Source organism: Caloenas nicobarica, chromosome 4 (assembly GCF_036013445.1).
Source record: "Caloenas nicobarica isolate bCalNic1 chromosome 4, bCalNic1.hap1, whole genome shotgun sequence".
NCBI classification, from domain to species: domain Eukaryota; kingdom Metazoa; phylum Chordata; class Aves; order Columbiformes; family Columbidae; genus Caloenas; species Caloenas nicobarica.
In genome coordinates, this window is record NC_088248.1 from 31,541,044 (window position 1) to 31,558,521 (window position 17,478).

Genomic DNA, 17,478 nt, shown 5'->3' on the forward strand with positions numbered 1-17,478 from the left:
ACACCACATTGTGTGGGGTTCTTTTGTTTACCACTTTTCCCAGACCCGAATTTCCACCAAATAAAACAGTGTGATTCATTGTTTCAGAGCAGTATTTGGTCAGCAGCCACAGATGTAGAAGCAGGAGTGCTTGAGGGTGGCCCACTGGGAACATCAGTAAAATTTAGCTCAGCTTCTGCAACACTTAGCTCTTCATTTCAAATGTTAAGGGAAGAGTTCTCATGTGCTCCTCTTTGCTGTGTGTCCGAATCGGTTGGCCAACTACTGCGCAAACCCTCTGAACCCCAGTAGCACCTACTGCAACGCAAAAGGATTGTAGGTTCGAAGGCCCAGTTGCGCTGGCCCCAGTGGACACCTGTACATGGGGACGGTGCCTGTATGCAGCTTTTGGACGGGGAGTAACCCGGTGATGCTATCGATGGTACAGCAGAGCTTTGGGCGGACCAGGTGGGCGCCAAGTGCCCTGCCCGTGTGCCCAGAGAGCTCCAGCACCGCTGCGGCGTGGAGAGGGAGGTTGTGGGGGACTACACTGCACCCTGGGTGACATTTAGAAAGAAGGGAGGGGGCTATAGTTACTAAAAGCGGTACTAAAGACCTCGTGGGGTGTTTTTGTTAAAAGTTATCCTGTGGCAATTAGCCCTCAGCTTGTGGGATTTCTTCCAGGTCCAGGACCAGCTGCACACCGTAAACCTCTTTTGGTGAACTTGTGTCTGCCCAGGCCGGTGGGGTGGGCCGGGGCGGGTGTCCCTCGCTCCCCGGCGACAGCGAGAGGGGCCGGGCCAGGCCAGGGCCCTCGCGGCGGGCGGGTCGCTGTCAGCCGCCAACGCGGGGCTGGCGGCCCCTTCGCCCCTCCCCGGGGCCGGGCCGCGCTGCCGGCTTCCCCGCGGCGAGGCGCTGGCGGCGCTGCGGGGCGAGAGGAGAGGCGAGGAGAGGAGAGGAGAGGCGGACGGCTGGCGGCCCGATGGCCAGCATGGCTTGCGAAGTCATGCCCCTGCAGAGGTGCGTGTCCGGCCGGGGCAGCCCCCGGCCCAAAACGGGGTGTGCGGCTTGTGCTGGGCTGCCCGACGCGGGGGGAGCCGGGACTCCGGCCATACCGGGAGGGGCAGCACCCCTCAGGCCGGCTGCCTGGTGCCGGGGCACTGTAACAAGTCAGTGTATTAACGGGGCTCCGGGGGTGGGGGAGATCTCTGGCTTCCTCCTGCGGAGCGGGGGAGGCTCGGTGTAGCACCCCGAAACCCGCACCGTGTTGTCCTTGGGGCGGGAGTGGCAGCAGCTCACCGGTTTATAGGGATTTAGATGTTCCGGGGCCACCCCGTCCCGGCGAGCGGTGGGGGTCTGACGGCTCCCTGCGCCCGAGCAAACCGCTCCCTGCCGCCGCTTCAGTGCTGCGGTCAGGGAGCCTAGCCGAGCCTCCTTGCACACCGCACGTATAGCCGTCTGCTCACACACCCAGCGTGGTCTGCCTCTGCACCAGCATGGGAGAGAGGTTTAGTTTTCGGAGGTAAAGGGCTGTTTTGTTTCCAGGGTGTCGAGACACACCTCCCTTCAGCACCAGCTGTGAGTGCGTACCAGTGCTGGCATGTGCTCCTGCCACAGCATGGCAGGCGTAACTGCAGGCAGGCTTTTGAAATGGCAGGGCACAGACCCACCGGGGCGATGAGGGGGGCAAAGTGTACGCAGTACTTTTACTGAGTCATTAATATTTTTTATCGCTTTTTCAGTTCGCAAAATTATGCAGTCCGTACCTCCTCTAGCCTTATTCAAATGAGCTGAATATCAATCTTTATGTAATCTACAGAACAGTAAATAAGTAATTTAGCATGCCATTCCAGCACTGTGGTGGTGCTATTTCAGCCGAAGCTGCAGAGTTGCTGCTTACTTGGCCACGATAAAATAGTAACTGAAATTGCTGCCCAAACCATTACTGTCTTGATAAAGCGCGGGGTCCTCTGCAGATAGATGCGGAGGAAGTCTCTTTTGCAGTAGTGCAGTCACAGGGTTCCATGTTGATGACTGCAAAGAAGCAGAAGTGTGGTTTGAATGTCTTAAAGAAGTAGTCATAGTGCATCGTTCCTATTTGAAGGACTGGTCTCACATAATATATTTAACCTTTTTACGTTCCAGAGGATCTGTGACTGTTGTAGTGGAGGTTAGAACAAGTGGTTGTTAGTGTGCTCTTGGCTCACCCCAGGGGAAGATAGGTTTCATAGGGTGGCTCTAATTAGACTCTTTGGTTTTTGTTGTTGCAAGGATTCACTCTCAATCAGTCAGAAATGCACCCTGCACTTTAAAACTGAAGATTTTTCTTCAAACTCCCATTAAACCTTGAGCATGGTACAGAATTGTTTGAGCTTTGCAGTTAAAAAAAATATTCATAAAATTCTGGCTTGTTTTCTGTCTCCTTGATGTGTTTTAAAGATGCGTATACTTAGCACGTAATTTTCTTTGGACCTAGGGGCAAACAAGCACAGACTTCCAGATCCCATAACAGTGGCATTCTCCAGGATACACCTTCATTTTCCTGTTCTTCCCCTTGGAATGCTGTCTCCTTCCTTCTTAGTGCAGAGTTTTGCCGTGGGAGAGGGTCTTGCTGGCTTTGGGCATTTTTTTTTCAGCTTCAGGAAAGGTGATGCCTGATAATAGTACCAGTGCAGGTAGCAGTATGCTTGTAGTTCCTGTGAGGTGCACAGGCTGATGATGCTGTTCCAGCTGAGGACATGGACAACTCTCAGTGCACGGTTCCTGTTGCTGGGTCCAAAGCAGACTAGCAGAAACTTCCAGGTGCTGCGGCTTGGGGCACTTCCCAAACTGAGACCATGAGTCTTCCCCTCTCAAAAAAGTGAATGAGCTGCCAGTGATGATTGCACTTGGTTCCCTTTCTGGGCAGAAAAACTCCCTCCTGCCCATCTCCTGCAGGTGCCCTGCTCTGTGCTCTCTGTGGGCAGCAAGCTGGCCGTGCCGCGCCTGCCATGGGAACCCTCCTGTGGCTCTGTTTAAGAAGCTGTGACATTTAGGATTTGTTGCTAGAGTGACAAAGTATTGTATCTACCAAGGTATCTGTAAGCTGTGAGTCTGTCTTCCTAAAAATCGTTTGATGTGCTTGCATAGAGCCATATATACTATACAGTGTCGTTTTATTCTATATATAGATGTCCATGGATTAGCACATGATGGGATATGGTGGCCTGCTGCGACGGAGTGACAATGGGGATATCAGGGTTGGGTTTTATTGCATGGGTAGAGGTGGAAAGCCGAATGTATTGAACCCTCCACTGCAAGAGGTACTATATCGCACGAGCACTGTAATAGGCACCTGTGGATGTCACACGGGTTGCATTACCGATTTTCCAACAACCGTTCCACCAGTAATTTTCTCTTCTATTGCTAACAGGCTAACATGTTTTCTGAATAGCATGAGCTTACTTTAATAACTTAGATTCCTAGTTACAGCATTACTAATGCTATTAACATATGTTTTAATTCATTTATTCTAGCTCAGTCTATTGCAAATTTAACAAAAGCTGTGCAAAGCTGAAACCTGTGACAGCTGCCTTTGCCAAATACATCTGGCAGTTTCCATAGGAGATAAGACAGACAGATACACACTGGGGCCTTGGTTGTGATCAGTGGCCTCCCTCACTTTGCTGAAATGAATCGAGGCAGAGGAAGAGTGAAGCCATCACAGATATTTTTAGAAATCGCATCTGATAGAGGCAGGGAGTGGGACTGGTCTGTTTCTAACCTGTACAGCATGGGCTGTCTCGCTTGCTGTCATCATCAGAGTTGTTTGATTTACCTTACTGGTTTGTTTGCTTGGGGTCTTTTACAAATACCAAGTATTTTAGCCTGAGAACACCGTTTGTATTCCGCCACACTTCCTTCTTTTCTTTGGAGCGGCCACTGTGTTCTCTTTAACATATTAGTGAGCGTTAGTGAGTGTCAAGTTGTACTGTAAATAAGGCTGATCCTTTGGACTTTGTTATCACTTTCTATCCAAGGTACTGGGAGTGCTTGATAAGCCCTAGTGAAGTATGTTCTGGAATATGTATGTGAAGTATGTTCTCTGAGGATGGAGAGAACTTGTATCTGATTTTTTTAATTTGTTTGGTTTGGGTTTGTGTTTTGTTGTTGCTTTGTTATTGTTGTTGTTTTTTCTGGTGGAAGAATGAAGAGAAATTCAAACCTTTCTTCTCATCTTTGTCAAGTCATAGCATTTTGCAATAGGCTATGACTATGTGAATTTTTGGCCTTCCAGGCTCGCATTTGACCCACAGCTGGGTTACCCTGTGTTGTCACAGCTGTGACGTGATGGGTGTAGGAGCCTGTGGAAGTTCTTCCTGGGTATGTGGGGGTCTGACTAAAAGAGGGAATTGATGAGATTTTTTTCCAGTGTTTGCCTCTGGGATGTCCTGCTGATTAAGCAAGAAACTATGAATATTTACCTAACGACTGGGCTCTTAGATAACTTAATTTGAAGCGTGCAAGCTTTTCACAACCAACCTTGAAATTGAAATCGCTGGTTACCTAGTAACAGTTCTTCACCATTATAATGCAACAAGTATGTGCGCGTTATGCAACTTCACACTGTTAAACTTGAGAAGAGGTGAGACTTTGGCTGGTACATTCATTCCACCTCTTTCTGACCCATTTTGTAGTTCTATCCTAGTGAAGACTATTGCCAAACCACAGGCAGCAGAAAAGACACTGCCCTGTCTTTCATAGTAAGCCCCAACTAGTTTAAGAAGTAAAACAACAAAAGCAAGCTGTTTACAAAATGACATCAGTGTTAAAAGATAAGCATATTTGCAACCCAGGAGGATAGTGAGTAGGAAATAATTATACAAAATTATGCCGTCAAGGCTTCCAGTAGATTCAGATGTGTTAATAAAAATGGAAAATCAGCCGCTCACTTACAGTGACATTTGATCAGCAAGAAGTTCCGCTCATTTCAGCTTGCCCCGGGATAGCCTGTACTTTCCCCAATGATGCTTCAAAGTGGGAAGAGGTGTACAAAGACACTTCAGTGTAATTTTTTTTTTTTTTTGTCCATTCAGGCAATGTGCCTCAGTCTCAGTGTCCCTTCACGCACAGCCTGTGCATTTATGTCTGTGGATAACACGGTAGATTCCCGATGTGGCAAGGCTATGCTATATGTTAGTATTTGGAGAATTAAAAGGCTTCTGCTCTAGGCTTGGGTACTCATGCCTTAATCTTGGCTGTGGAAAATAGAACAAGAAATAATAGTACATGCTCCTTAGATGTGTGACAGAATGGCCCTTCATAATCACCTCAGCTTGTTTCTATGAAATAGTAATATTGGTGTTTTGAATGCCAGATAAAACAGGACACAGAAGCTCACGCTTTTGGAAGGCGAATAGGGAATTCTCCCCCACAGATGTCCCTTTCGGCAGGCCCGCAGTTACATTGCTGCACAATGCGATCTCACAGGCTTAAGGCATGACTTGCTTGAAAGACATTTAGGAAAAACACTGCTGAAGAAACGGCTTTGGGGAAGGCGGCAGGATCCTTTGGAGTTTAATATTTCAACCAATACCAATCCACCCCCATCCAAGTTATTGGAGATATTTTGTGGAGTATATGAGTCCAGAATAAAGAAGCTGGGTTGTCTGCCTGGTATTTTGACATGTGGTTCATGTGGTGAGTAGCTTACACAGGAACTTCAGCAGGAGTTTAACCTGGTTTCAGTGGTAAGCATGGTCAGGCATAAGTGTAATTACTGTGAAGGTAGGAGATAAATATTTGAAACAAGCTGTTATGGTTTTGACTATAAAAGTTACTCTTGAGGGAAAAATGAAAATGTTTGCATGGAAATAACTTGCGGACAAATACCTGTTAAACACTTGTTTCTTAGACAGTATGTAGTGCATTCCTCCTCCTTCCCCCTCCAGTTAAGGATATAGAGCAAGGATGGCATTGCTCAACAATTGATGGTAAGTGCTGACTTTTAATGGTGACCTTTTAATCATCACAGTGTTATCATGTTAGATTAAATTTATGGTTACTCTTGCATCAGGGGTGGTATTATTCTTTAGTCTTTTGCATAACATACCTCAACAGTCTTGCTTTATTTGAAGGAAGAAGCTTACATTGCCTGCTCTTTCTCATTTGCAAAAACATTACCTTTTATCCACCGCTGTGAAGCACAAACTATATCACTCTGCTGAGAAAATAAGTATGTAATAAATTTTCATGAGCCATTTCAATCTTGCTTTTGTCGCAACCTTGAAATAACTTTTATGGGGAAATGATTGGGGGAGGAAAAAAAGAAGTGCTGAATAAGACAAGATATTCAGCAAAAAGCACTACTGTGGCCTCAAAATTGAGGCTTTCTTGAAGTTGGTTTTAGTGTTCTTAATGCTGACTATCAGAATGAGTAAATAAACAATATTGTTAAAATCCCCTGCAATTGCAAAAATGGCATGTATGTTAATCCAGGGTGGCATGGTGGTTCTAAATGGTGAGAAGAAAACAAGACAGAGATAACTTTGAAGTCTTAACAAGTCACCCAAGCTCAGCCTTCCTGCTCCTCCCCACAAAAGCTGCATTGTTAATAATTTGATGCCACTGATTTTTCAGTGCCTTTTAGTTTGACTGCATTAAAATTAGAAGCAGCAATCTCATTGCCTGCAAAAAGTATTCTTACTACAAAATAATTAAGTTCTTTTGAAGTCCAGAATATCTGTGGTGGAGTAGAATGCGAGCCATTTCTTTATCTCCCTGTTGAGGTCAGAACAAATAGACGCTATGGCAAGGCATTAGGAAAACATGACCTTGGCTGAGCAGCATGACCCTGCCAGGGTTTAGACCCTCCATCTCTGGTGCAAAATGTTGACTCTTGAGTCAAAGTACATTTTCATGACTGTAAAAAAACCAAAACAAAACAACACTTTTGTTGTTGTTGTTAATTTAATTGACTAAATATCCCATTTAATGTTTGAAAAGAGATGCAGATGAGGAAGGCAGCAGTAGCTTTACAATGGAGGGTCCAGTGCCAGCAAGCCAGGACAGAAGAACTGCTAATAATTAAGTGCAGATAAAACAAGGGGGAAGGGCCCCAAGGCACCCTCTGACCTGGAGTGTCCATATACCTTATGGGCTGTCCCATATGCATATAAATAAATTGGGAACTCTCCATCTAAATGGAGCTCTCCAGCTCTGGAATGGACTCAGCAGCTCCCATATTCTTTCTGAAAGGCAAGATGAGATGTCAAAAAAAAAAAAGGAAAATCATCACTGCATATTAGAGAATGCAATGGGTGAACGGTTGGCTGTAACATTCCTGTTGCAAAAGAGGGAGGCAAAAAAAAGTAACCGTGGTTCTGTAATGGAAATCTATCTTTTAACAGTTAGATTTCACCCAAGCTTTCCTATTTCCTTCTTTAGAGACAGAAAGGATGCGTTGTGTAAATGCTGTAAAATACGTGTGCCTGAAAATCCTAAGATGTGGGTGATACTGGCGTTCCTTCCAGTCTGACAAACTTTTTTGTTAGCTTGGTGAAGGTCACAGACATGGCAATATTAGTTCTTTAGCCATAAAATAAAGACAACAAGTTTTTTCAGTTCGGCTGGTATTTGTTTTGGTTTTTAGCAATAAGGAAGCGATCATATACTTAGGCGTTCTTTAGGAGTGTCAGAAATTGCTTTCCCAAGTATTGCATGAAAGAGCATTTCTGTTTAATCACTTCTCTTAGGGGAGCTATGTATATGTCTGAGAAGAAAGAGACTACTGTATTTTGCACTCACCTGCTTGGCCAGGTAATCGGTGATGGTTGAATAAATAACTGAATTTTGTGTGTTCGTGAAGTTATTTCATCCCTTCAGTGCCTTCTGGCTGTAAAGCATGTGTAAAGCTGGACAAAACTTTGAGAGTATATTAAACAAACGACAACAAAAATCCATCTCATTTACCACAAAACCTGCTTGTCTAATGGATAAATTCTTTGGGGGGCAAGGTTTGAAATTTAGAATATGTGATAGATGCACATCAGAATGATTTGTCCCCTGCGTACTGTGGACGGCTGACTTGGTGTGCCAGGTTACTGTGCCAGGTATTAAGCTTTCCTTTCTTTCTGGAAGAGTTATATATCCCTTTAGCCAAAGAGGAATTACACAGCCCAAGTACAGTATACAGTTAAATGTTAAACATATCTTAATGACTTAAGGATACATGACAGAAAGGGCTTCCTAGCAATACTAATATACCCTTCAGTACAAGGTGTTTTAAAAACAAGTAATCACTTGGTTTTTAATCAGCATGGTGTGAGTGATAGGGTCAAAGAATCCTGCATGCAAGGTTTTAAACCAATTTCTAGCCTGTTCATTGTGCAATATCGACTGATCATTTATGATTCATATCTTGCACGTTTTTCTTGCTTGCCTGTCTCTTTTATATCTGAACCCATGTGATTAGGTATACACAGGTTTAAAACCTCTCACGCACATTTTTCATTTATTTGTTAAACTAATCTGTGCTTGTGTGTATAATATAAGCACATCAGTTTATTACCTTACAACACAAATAATTCACTGTTTTCATAAAGCATTTTGATCAAAACAGAATCTTTGTGCGCTAAGTGATTACAGTAGGGCTTGGTGGTCTCACATCTAATTTGAGGGATTGTGAATTATGTGGAATAGCTGGTTTAAATCTGTGTGTGATTTGCACAGCTCATGTCTTCCAGCTCGCGCAGATGAGTTGACTAAGGTGCATGAAGTTAGGAAAAGATTTTTGGGATACATTGTTTTTAACGATTAGAGGGGAAATGGATAATGTGCTTTGCTCAGATGCAGGAGATCTTTTTAAAGTTAAAATATTTTTATGGTTTTCTCAGAAGTCTAGGTTTCATACTAGTTAGTGGATAGTTAGTGAGTAGATAATGGTTTTTTGTACAGATATAAAACTTGAACTTGTGGAGCAGCAGTTGTGCTTGTTGTGGAAGAAAAGGAAGGAAATGCAAGAGGTTTCAGAGTCCCTGCTGAATACTTCTTTTCCAGCTGATCTGTCAAAGCAACTAGTGGGAGTATGAATATAAGAAGGTTATTTGGGCATTTTCAGTATTATTGTGCTTCTGTGACTTAAAAGTAAATTTCAAACCCTGAGATGAGGAAAGTTTTTTTATAATGGAAAAGAAAGCATTTGTGGTGGGGCTTTGACAACTGCCCCTTCTATACGCAGCAGCATTTGGTGTTGCCATTTGAAGTTGCATGGATGCACAGAAATCTTGATGGTGCCGTGAACTTTTCTCTCATGAGAAAACATTTTTCATGTTTTGTGTGCGCCACTGGGGCTCGTTTGCATTGAGACTGCAAGTACAGCCCTTCATGTAATGAACTGAACATTGCAAAAAACTTTACCAGCAGCTTTGTGAGTTTAAAGTAGCTGCTTTACATTAATATATATATGTGTATATATATTCCCTAAGTGCTAAACAGAGAGACAGCTTATGCATGCAAACTCAGAGACTGTGCATGCTGTCAGGGGAGGGAGCCTGGATCTGGCAGAGGTTCTTGCTGGTGCCTTTGTTGCAGATCGTCTTCTGGGAGGGGCAATGATGGGCGCTTCCATGTTTCCCTCCACTTTTTTAGGCTGTCTCACAGCCATAGCAGTTTCTCACAAGGACGCCTTGCAAGGACACAGGCAGCTGCGTTACCTGCCTGGCTGCAGGCAAGGGCTGTCAGCCCCTATTCTGCTGCTCCAGGTGCTGGCCAGGTCTCGGATGAGGGCAGCAGTGGTGTTTGGTTCTCCCGCAGCAGCGACTAGCTGCAGTTTGCTCGAACTGCTGAGGACAGGCCTTGTGGAAGTGGCAGCAAAGTTTCCAGCAGTAGCTGTGCTCCCAGTCTTCTCGGGGAGCTGCGGAAAACTGCCCTGTCACTGTTGCTTTGCAGAGGCGATGTGAGTTTTGGCAGACCGCGCTGATTTCGGAAGCAGCTTTTCCTTCCGCTCTGTGGTATTTGGTGTTACCCTTGAGTCAGTGTTTTGGGCTTCCTGCACAACATGCTGGAAAGTCTTTTCTGTAGATGTCTGTAGTTGTCTCTTTGTGAATCTCTGCATACTGTAGTGCAGGAGTTAAAATGATGCAGAATTAAACCCCTGTGATTTTTTTTTTTTTTTTCCTGGTGCATTGGCTTACTCCTCTGTCTGTCTGTCCACTTCTCTGTCCTTTCTGATTCCCTTGCATCCTACCTCCTCCCTCATGCTCCTGCTCCCCAGGTGAATTTGGCATTCGTATTTGTGGATCTGTAATAACATTGGCTGGGTTCAAATGAGCCACAGCGAAATCTGCCTCTGTGTATATCCAGGATGAGAGCAGGGTGTTTAGCTGGCTGGGGACCAGTTTCAGCTCCTTTTGCTGAGGGAGTTTTCCACTGGTTCCAGTGGAAGCTGCACAAGCTACCTGTTGAGTATTTGATCTCCTAGCTACAAAACCCAGAGACGTGTTCCCTTCCCCTTTATTCTGTGCTTAGAGAGGCTTTTATAAACCGATAAATAAAATCCTTTGAAATTCCTTAGATTAATGGACTCAGGGTGGGTTTTCAAAAATTGTTCAGGCTTTATCTACTTCAGATCCCTGTTGAAAGCTGGTTGGGATGATCAAAACCCCCAAGTGACTTGAGTTTGACACTGAGCTCACCTTACCCAGAGCATTGTCCCGTATTCTCTCATCCTCTGAACAAGCTCAAACACAATGGATGCCTTCACAGTGTGGCAGTGCCCTGGGACCTGTGGCACATTGCTGTGTGCTCGTTCAGTCCCAGGCTGCTGCAGCAGCAGGAAAGCAGCAGGGAAGTGCTTGGTTTCCAACACCTGTGGGATGTCGCCCTTTCTGCTTTTGTTTCAAGTAATTTATGCAGCTTCTCATCTCTTCTGCTGAACTTGCTGTGCTCTTCAGCAGACCTGATTAAAAGTCCTTTGGGGACGAATTGACCTCAGGAGCATTTCCTGCATGCTTGGAGGAAGGCAAGGGTCCTACTCTGCAGGGCAGGGCAAGGCCGACCATTTATTTGGTTGGAATGACTTGGTGAAGCTCATTTGAACCCCTTTTTACAGTAGCACAGTCTTAAATAGACTTAACCCTCAGTCCACCACACCTTTAAGCTTCAGCACCCCAGCAGCTCGGTTTTACCCTTGAGCCAGCACAGGCATGATAAGCTGGATGAGGGAGCTGCACGGCCACACACCAGATAGGTAGTTATGTTTGGGCCAGGCCAGTTGACTGCTGGAACACCATTTTGTCAGGGGAGCTCCACGCCAGCCGATGGCAGCCCCTGATCTCAAGCCTAGGGAGGTTTCAGCATAGTAAACTCAGTTTTCCATGGGAGTGATAAAACTGGGGGAGGGATTCATAGCCTTATGCATACACCCGTGGCCATTTCTTTGGTCTCCCAAGATGTCATTTGTAGTTTTTCCTCAACTTTTGCTTTAATAGGCAGGTTCTTTAATTCTGGAACAGCAGACAGCAAAAGGCTCTGGTGGTTTTGCTGGCAAAATACCTTATTGTTGCTATGGGAATAGTCGTTGCACTACTGCAGAGCTGGGGTGTCTCCTGTAGCAGGAGATCTGTTACACCACATTTGTGGACACTGGAAATGAGTTGGATTCTCAGGATTTAAGGAGTGTAACTTAGAGCTCTCTTCCATTAGTACAACCAGAGGAGAAAACAAACATGTTACCTCTGTAACAGGTGTACTGTTTCACGTTTGTTGTCTCTGCTTTTAGAGCGTATCTTGCTGTAATAAACTGCAAATACAAGACAGAGCTGCGTACTAACTTCAAAAAATATGTTTTGTTTTTAGCTCCCAAGAAGATGAGCGGCCTATGTCACCCTTCTATGTGAGGTATTTGCTCAATTGTTTTAATTTATTTTTCTGTATGGGATTGACTTGTTATTGGAATTAAATGTGGGGACTGATGCCAGAAATGCTGAACAGACTGTAATCAAACTGAAGATTAATGTTAAGTTCGTAAGTATTGCTCGGCTAGTGGGATGAATGAGTTTTTGGAGATACAAACTCTGTTGAAATTTTTTTGTATTTAGAAATGAGGCTCGGGGTTTAATGCCAGTCTTGTGAATTCTTAATTAGAAGGTGGTCATTCGTTTCCTCTTTTCTTCAGTACATTATGTAGCTTAAATGCTTGTCATGAGGTGCATATAATCTGTAGGCACAGGAGAGTTTTTTGCCACAAGCTTTGAGGAACCAGCAGCGTGTCCTGCTCAGAAAAAAGGAACCAGGAACCAGATGGGGAGTGAGCAGCCCAGGCAGCAACTGCTCCTGTGCTGCAGCCACCAAAAGCAGGAGGGTGCCTGGACCTGCAGCGTGCCTGCCAGCAGGAAACAGCGTTTGCCCTGCGTTTGAACAAATTGCAGTTCTTGTTTTGCCAACTGGAGGGCAAAGTCATTGCTTGTAAAAGGGGCCTAATTCTGTTGACATCAGTGAAAGTTTGCTCTGCTTGCTTACAGTAGCAGGCTCAATTCCAGTGCTTTCATTTACACTTAGTGGAAGAACAGGAGCCAGGGCAATTAACAGTGAAGGGCTGCAGAGGAGGAAGGGCCACATATTATAATTGGCTTCTTTGATCTCTGTGGAGTTTAAACAAATAAAAAGAAATCCCTGTGGTGCTTTTTGTGAGAGCAGTGATACTTGGCATTCTTACAGTGATCTCTTCAATTTGTTAATTCTCTTGCATATATTCCTATTTATCTTTGTAGCTTGGGCTTTTTCTTAGAGATTTTTTCTAACATAAACTACAGGAAGCGTGCATTTCGTGCATGTTCTTAATATGGAGACTTGCATTAAAACTGTACAGAAATGTGGGTCAGTGAACTGTTCATCGAGTAGCCTGGTTGCATGGTCTTGTCTGCCTTGTTGATTCATCATCATTCCCTGTGGTGTATTTCTGCAGATGTTGCCTAGTCTGTGCCGCAAAAATTCCAAACTGTCCAAGGAGGTTGTGCCTTTTCCTAGGGGAGATTATTTTGTAGCTGCATACATTCCCCTGTCACAAGTTTTCCTCTGTTTAAATCCTCATCCTGTCTTCTGTTGAACATATTAGTCCCCCTCTTTCTTTCTGTCTAGGTGTGACCTTCAAATGATTGTAGGCTTTCATCACGTTTCCATTTGTGTTACTGCTTAAAACTGTCATGGAAAAACGATCCAGGAAGGAGACTCTCTCAGCTGACCTTGTCAGGACTGCTGAGGAGATGGGAAGCAAGAGGTGGACCTGAGAAAACTGGTATCCAAGCAAGACATTTCTGAGAGGGAGGAAGCACGTTTGAAAATTCTAAATAGAGATGTGGATGTATTAGGATGGGGAACAAAGAATGAGTGCGTCCATTGGAATGAAGGGATGGCTTTCCCTTGGAATATATCTTGCAGATAGGAAGGGAACAGTCAGGAATAAAGACGATAGCTGGAAAGTGAAGAAATGGCTAGCAGGAGCAGAGAGGGAGCAGCACACCTTGCAACGTTAAGGCTTCATGCCAAGCTTGCATCTTTTGTAGCAGTGCTGAGACACAATTACTTGTAAATACAGCTAACAGCTTGCAAGTCTTGCTGCTATTTATCACACATCAAAAATGTGTACTCCTGAGGTCAGTTGCCAAGTGCAGTCAATTTGTCAGGAGAGCTGGTGCTGGCTGTGCAGTTCATGGTGCTTCAACAACTGAGAACTCGAGTGGGTGGCCAGTTTTTTCGGTGCAACTTCGAATGTTCTAATTGTTGTCCCAGAGCCGTGCATGGCATATGCAGGAGTTGTGTTTCACGTCATGGAAAAGGAAGGGGAGACTGTCTGCTTTAGCAGTCTGATGGTCAAATCTATTTGTATTGCTACCAGCCACACTTACATAGTTTGAAATACTGTTCGAGTAATCCTTCAAGTGAATTATGAATGTGTATGTACCAAGCAGTCACTGCTGCATTTATACAGTTGTTGCATATAAATTATTATGCAACAGGTTAATTAAATGGGAACAAGAGCTCTTTAGCTTCCAAACACTGCATAATATGTTGCTTTTGGCAGACAGAAGGAGTATTGTGTCCCTCTGTAAACCAGTTTTGGTAGGATCAAACCAGAGACTTGATTCTTCAGTGCTGTACCATGTCAGCTAGCAACAGAGGTGTTTCCCTGGGCATTATTTTTAACAGTAAGGCAAATGCTTGAGGTCTTAACTTTAGGTCAGAGCTGTCAGAATGCCACCAATACACTGTTTCATAAAATGGCACTGAGTTAGGGTTGTGGATTTGTTTAGTTGGTTGGTTTGTTTGTTTTTAGACATGAGAGTAGTCATGGCCAAGTCTAGAATTAATCACCACTGCTGCTCTGTAAGGGAAGAAGCAAACAGTCATTAATGGTACAAGAGTAAGTGATAAATGAGGTAAAATGTGACATAGGTTTGTCAAGAGACATGATGCTGGTACAACCGAATTATTTTTTTCATAAGGCTTTCCAGAGGGAGGAAGAAAAGGAGTATACCTAATCTGTCTGATATCAGCAAAATGCTTTATATCATGCCATCTGTATGGAGAAAAAGGGCATTAGTACTAGAGCTTAAAATGATTAGGAAGGGGCTGCAACCTATAGGTATTGCTGGTAGGAGAGGGAGGAGATTGATAGTAAAGCTCCTTAAGTGTCATGGACTTCTTTTTTCTTTAATAGCCACTGGCATAATAAAATAGAATCATGCTCAAGAATTGTCCTTATAGCAGAAATTTAGGAGGGGTGAATGGGATGGGGGTGTCCTCTAGGAGAAAATATATGACAGTGAGATATGATATAAGATGATTGAGATAGACATAGATATATATAAAGATAAGTACGAAATATACAGGATGAAAAATAAAAACATAGGTTATAAATTCATATATCTCAGGGCCAATCATGAAAATCCATGACATGAAAGGCGAGTTCCTCATATTTGGAAAAGCCAGGGAGGAAAAGGACATGGGCATACTTCTTCATGGAGGGATGGAAGGGAGACATGAGATGAAAATATTCAAGTTGAAGTAATCACATGACGGTGGATATACAAAGTGAAGTATTTTCACTGTACTTAGAGGAAGTATAGGTGCCCTTGTACAAGAGTTGAAGCCTCATACAGTTTCAGTAACTCACATTCAAATGGCATTGGATTTGTGAAGATGATTAAGTAAGTGGGCAGACCCTGTTACAAGATGGAAAAAAAAGTGCACTGTAAGAAGTGAACCAGAGTACACATGTTACCTCTGGGTTTTAGACAGAGGGGAAAGATTGTTTATGTTAAGTAACAATCTTGCTGCAAGAGAAGAAGTGTACAAACAGGCTATGAATAAATTTGGACAGAAAATTAGTATTTTTGTAGCTGGAGCCCTCTTTTTTTGGGCATTGCAAGGATAAGGTGGGTTTGACCAGTCTGAGGTGTGGGATTTGATTCCATTCACCTGCTACTGAGCAGGGTTATCCTCTCCCTCTCCATACTCCTTAGTAAGACAGTTTGTTGACTCAGCTGGGCTCAATACCAAGCAAGCAGATTTCTGCACTGTTAAAGGAAGGGGAAGACCTTGCTGGGTGATTGATTGTTCTAGGGAGTTGTGCCTGAAGGGCATTTACGTTCCAAACCCTTTTGTAACAAAACCTTGTGGTAAAGGGAGTTGAGATTGTTTAAAAAAATGTAGCACTGCTCCTTGTATAATTCTGTAATAAGACGGTGAATGCCAGCTCTACTGAGTAATCGGTACTAAGAACCCGTGTGCAGTTTCAGGTAATGAAGCAGCATCTGGCAACAGCAATTCCCTGTGAGCATAGTTCTACTCAATGTGGGCAATGAGTTTTTAGAAGACAGAGAATCTGCATATGTGCTTCATGCTAGCATATATGCTTTAGATTTGACATAAGTCACATAGATGGTTTCAGAGGCATTTCCTGGTGATTGCATCCTGAGATAATCCAGAGTGATATTACAGGGGAAAAAAGCAGAAGCTTTGTAGTGTGGAGCTTCCTTGTTAACATGCAGAGCATTAAACTGCAACTGGGATGAGAGCTGACATCGCAGGCAAAGCCAAAAATGGTATTAGATACCCATGAATGCAGGGCAAGGCGCTGGACAGTTTGGCGTGTTTTCGTACTTCTCTCCTCTTGAAGTACTAATATCCTGTTGGCAGTGTTCAGTACAGCTCACTGGTTCTCCTTGTAATAGTTGTGATCTGAGACAACCCTTTCTGTATAATGCAAGTCAAGCATTCCTAGCCTGTAGTATATTGGCTAAGGTGTTTTACTCTATTTGTTCTCAGGTCAATTTTCTGAAAAAAACTGAAAAAATCTTGTAGATTTCACACCTGCTCAGAAATTTTCTTGGCCACCTTCCCACTGGATGCTTTCTCCTTGGTGGGACAGCCCTAGGAACTCCTGAGGCCCACAGGAGCTCTGGGTCCTTTTTCAACTCATGATTACATTGTGTGATGCACGTTATTGTCCTGCATCACATCAGCACTGGCAAAAAATAGGCTCTGGGCTGGTGGGTGCCCCTGCTCACAGTGTCCTGCTACCATGTGGGTCTGAGACCCCCAGAGAAGCAGTTCCCTTCCCCAGGGAAGAAGCTGCACAGACGCAGCATCCAGATTCTCCAAGCTAAACTGGGTGGTGTGTATGAATCCCCTTCAGGATTGTCTTTCCTCCAAGCAGTAGGTGTCAGTGTGCACCTGTCATAAAGGGTGATCCCAGTGCAAATGAAGAACAGTAGGAACCCTGAAGAAAACAAGACAGTTGATTTTAGCGGGGTTGGTTTTCTGCATAGTAAGAAGGTAGTGTCAAAGATAATGTACCACATTTAAAGGAAGGATAATTGGATCTGAGCTTGTGAAGGTGCTGAGAAAACATTGAAAGCGTGTCTGCTGTGTGGTGGGACATCCCAGTAACTAAGAGCACATCTCTTTATTTACAAACTCATTATTTTCCCATTTTATATGCAGACACAATCCTTCTCTTTGGGGAATGTGTGTCAAATGAAGTAGTTGTCTTAGAACAGAACGCATGTGAGTCTGCAGTATTGCATGTCGCAGTGTGCAACAGTTGTGGAGAGTGAGCAGTGTTTAGACTATATAAATATCTATGAAAAAGGAATTGCCTGAGTCACAGGTTGGAATAATGTATTTGGGAGGACTTCAGAAATTTCCCATCTGAAATGTCAAAGCCATTTGAACGTCCTCTACTTTGCTGGAAGGCAAAATGTTAAAAAGTTTTTACATCTATTGACACTTCCTTACTGTTGCGCTTGGCTTTAAAAAAAAAAAAAAAAAAAAAGCTTCCCGAATAAAGCAGATGGATTGTAAATAAATCTCAGCAATTAGTGGCCTTTGTTCCAGATTGCAAGTATAGCTTATGATTTAGGCCATTAAGTATGAGCAGGAATTAATTCATTGACTTCATAAATGAAAACCGAATCTGGGAAAATACTATGCCAGTAAGTCAGTTTTGTCTGGTTGATG

General features: G+C 43.9%; 1 protein-coding gene across 10 annotated transcripts in view; it reads left to right on the forward strand.

Moving 5' to 3' along the window:
• Positions 1–17,478, forward strand: part of FAM13A (family with sequence similarity 13 member A) — a 133,020-nt gene that overhangs the window by 70,532 nt on the left and 45,010 nt on the right. For 8 of the 10 annotated variants that reach the window (XM_065633626.1, XM_065633620.1, XM_065633621.1 and 5 more), the window contains one exon: positions 11,815–11,856. In XM_065633626.1, coding sequence (XP_065489698.1) covers positions 11,815–11,856 — 42 coding nt within the window. Of the gene's footprint in view, positions 1–909; positions 1,000–11,814; positions 11,857–17,478 lie in introns of those variants that run through there. The other 2 variants (XM_065633628.1, XM_065633629.1) reach the window with 2 other exon arrangements.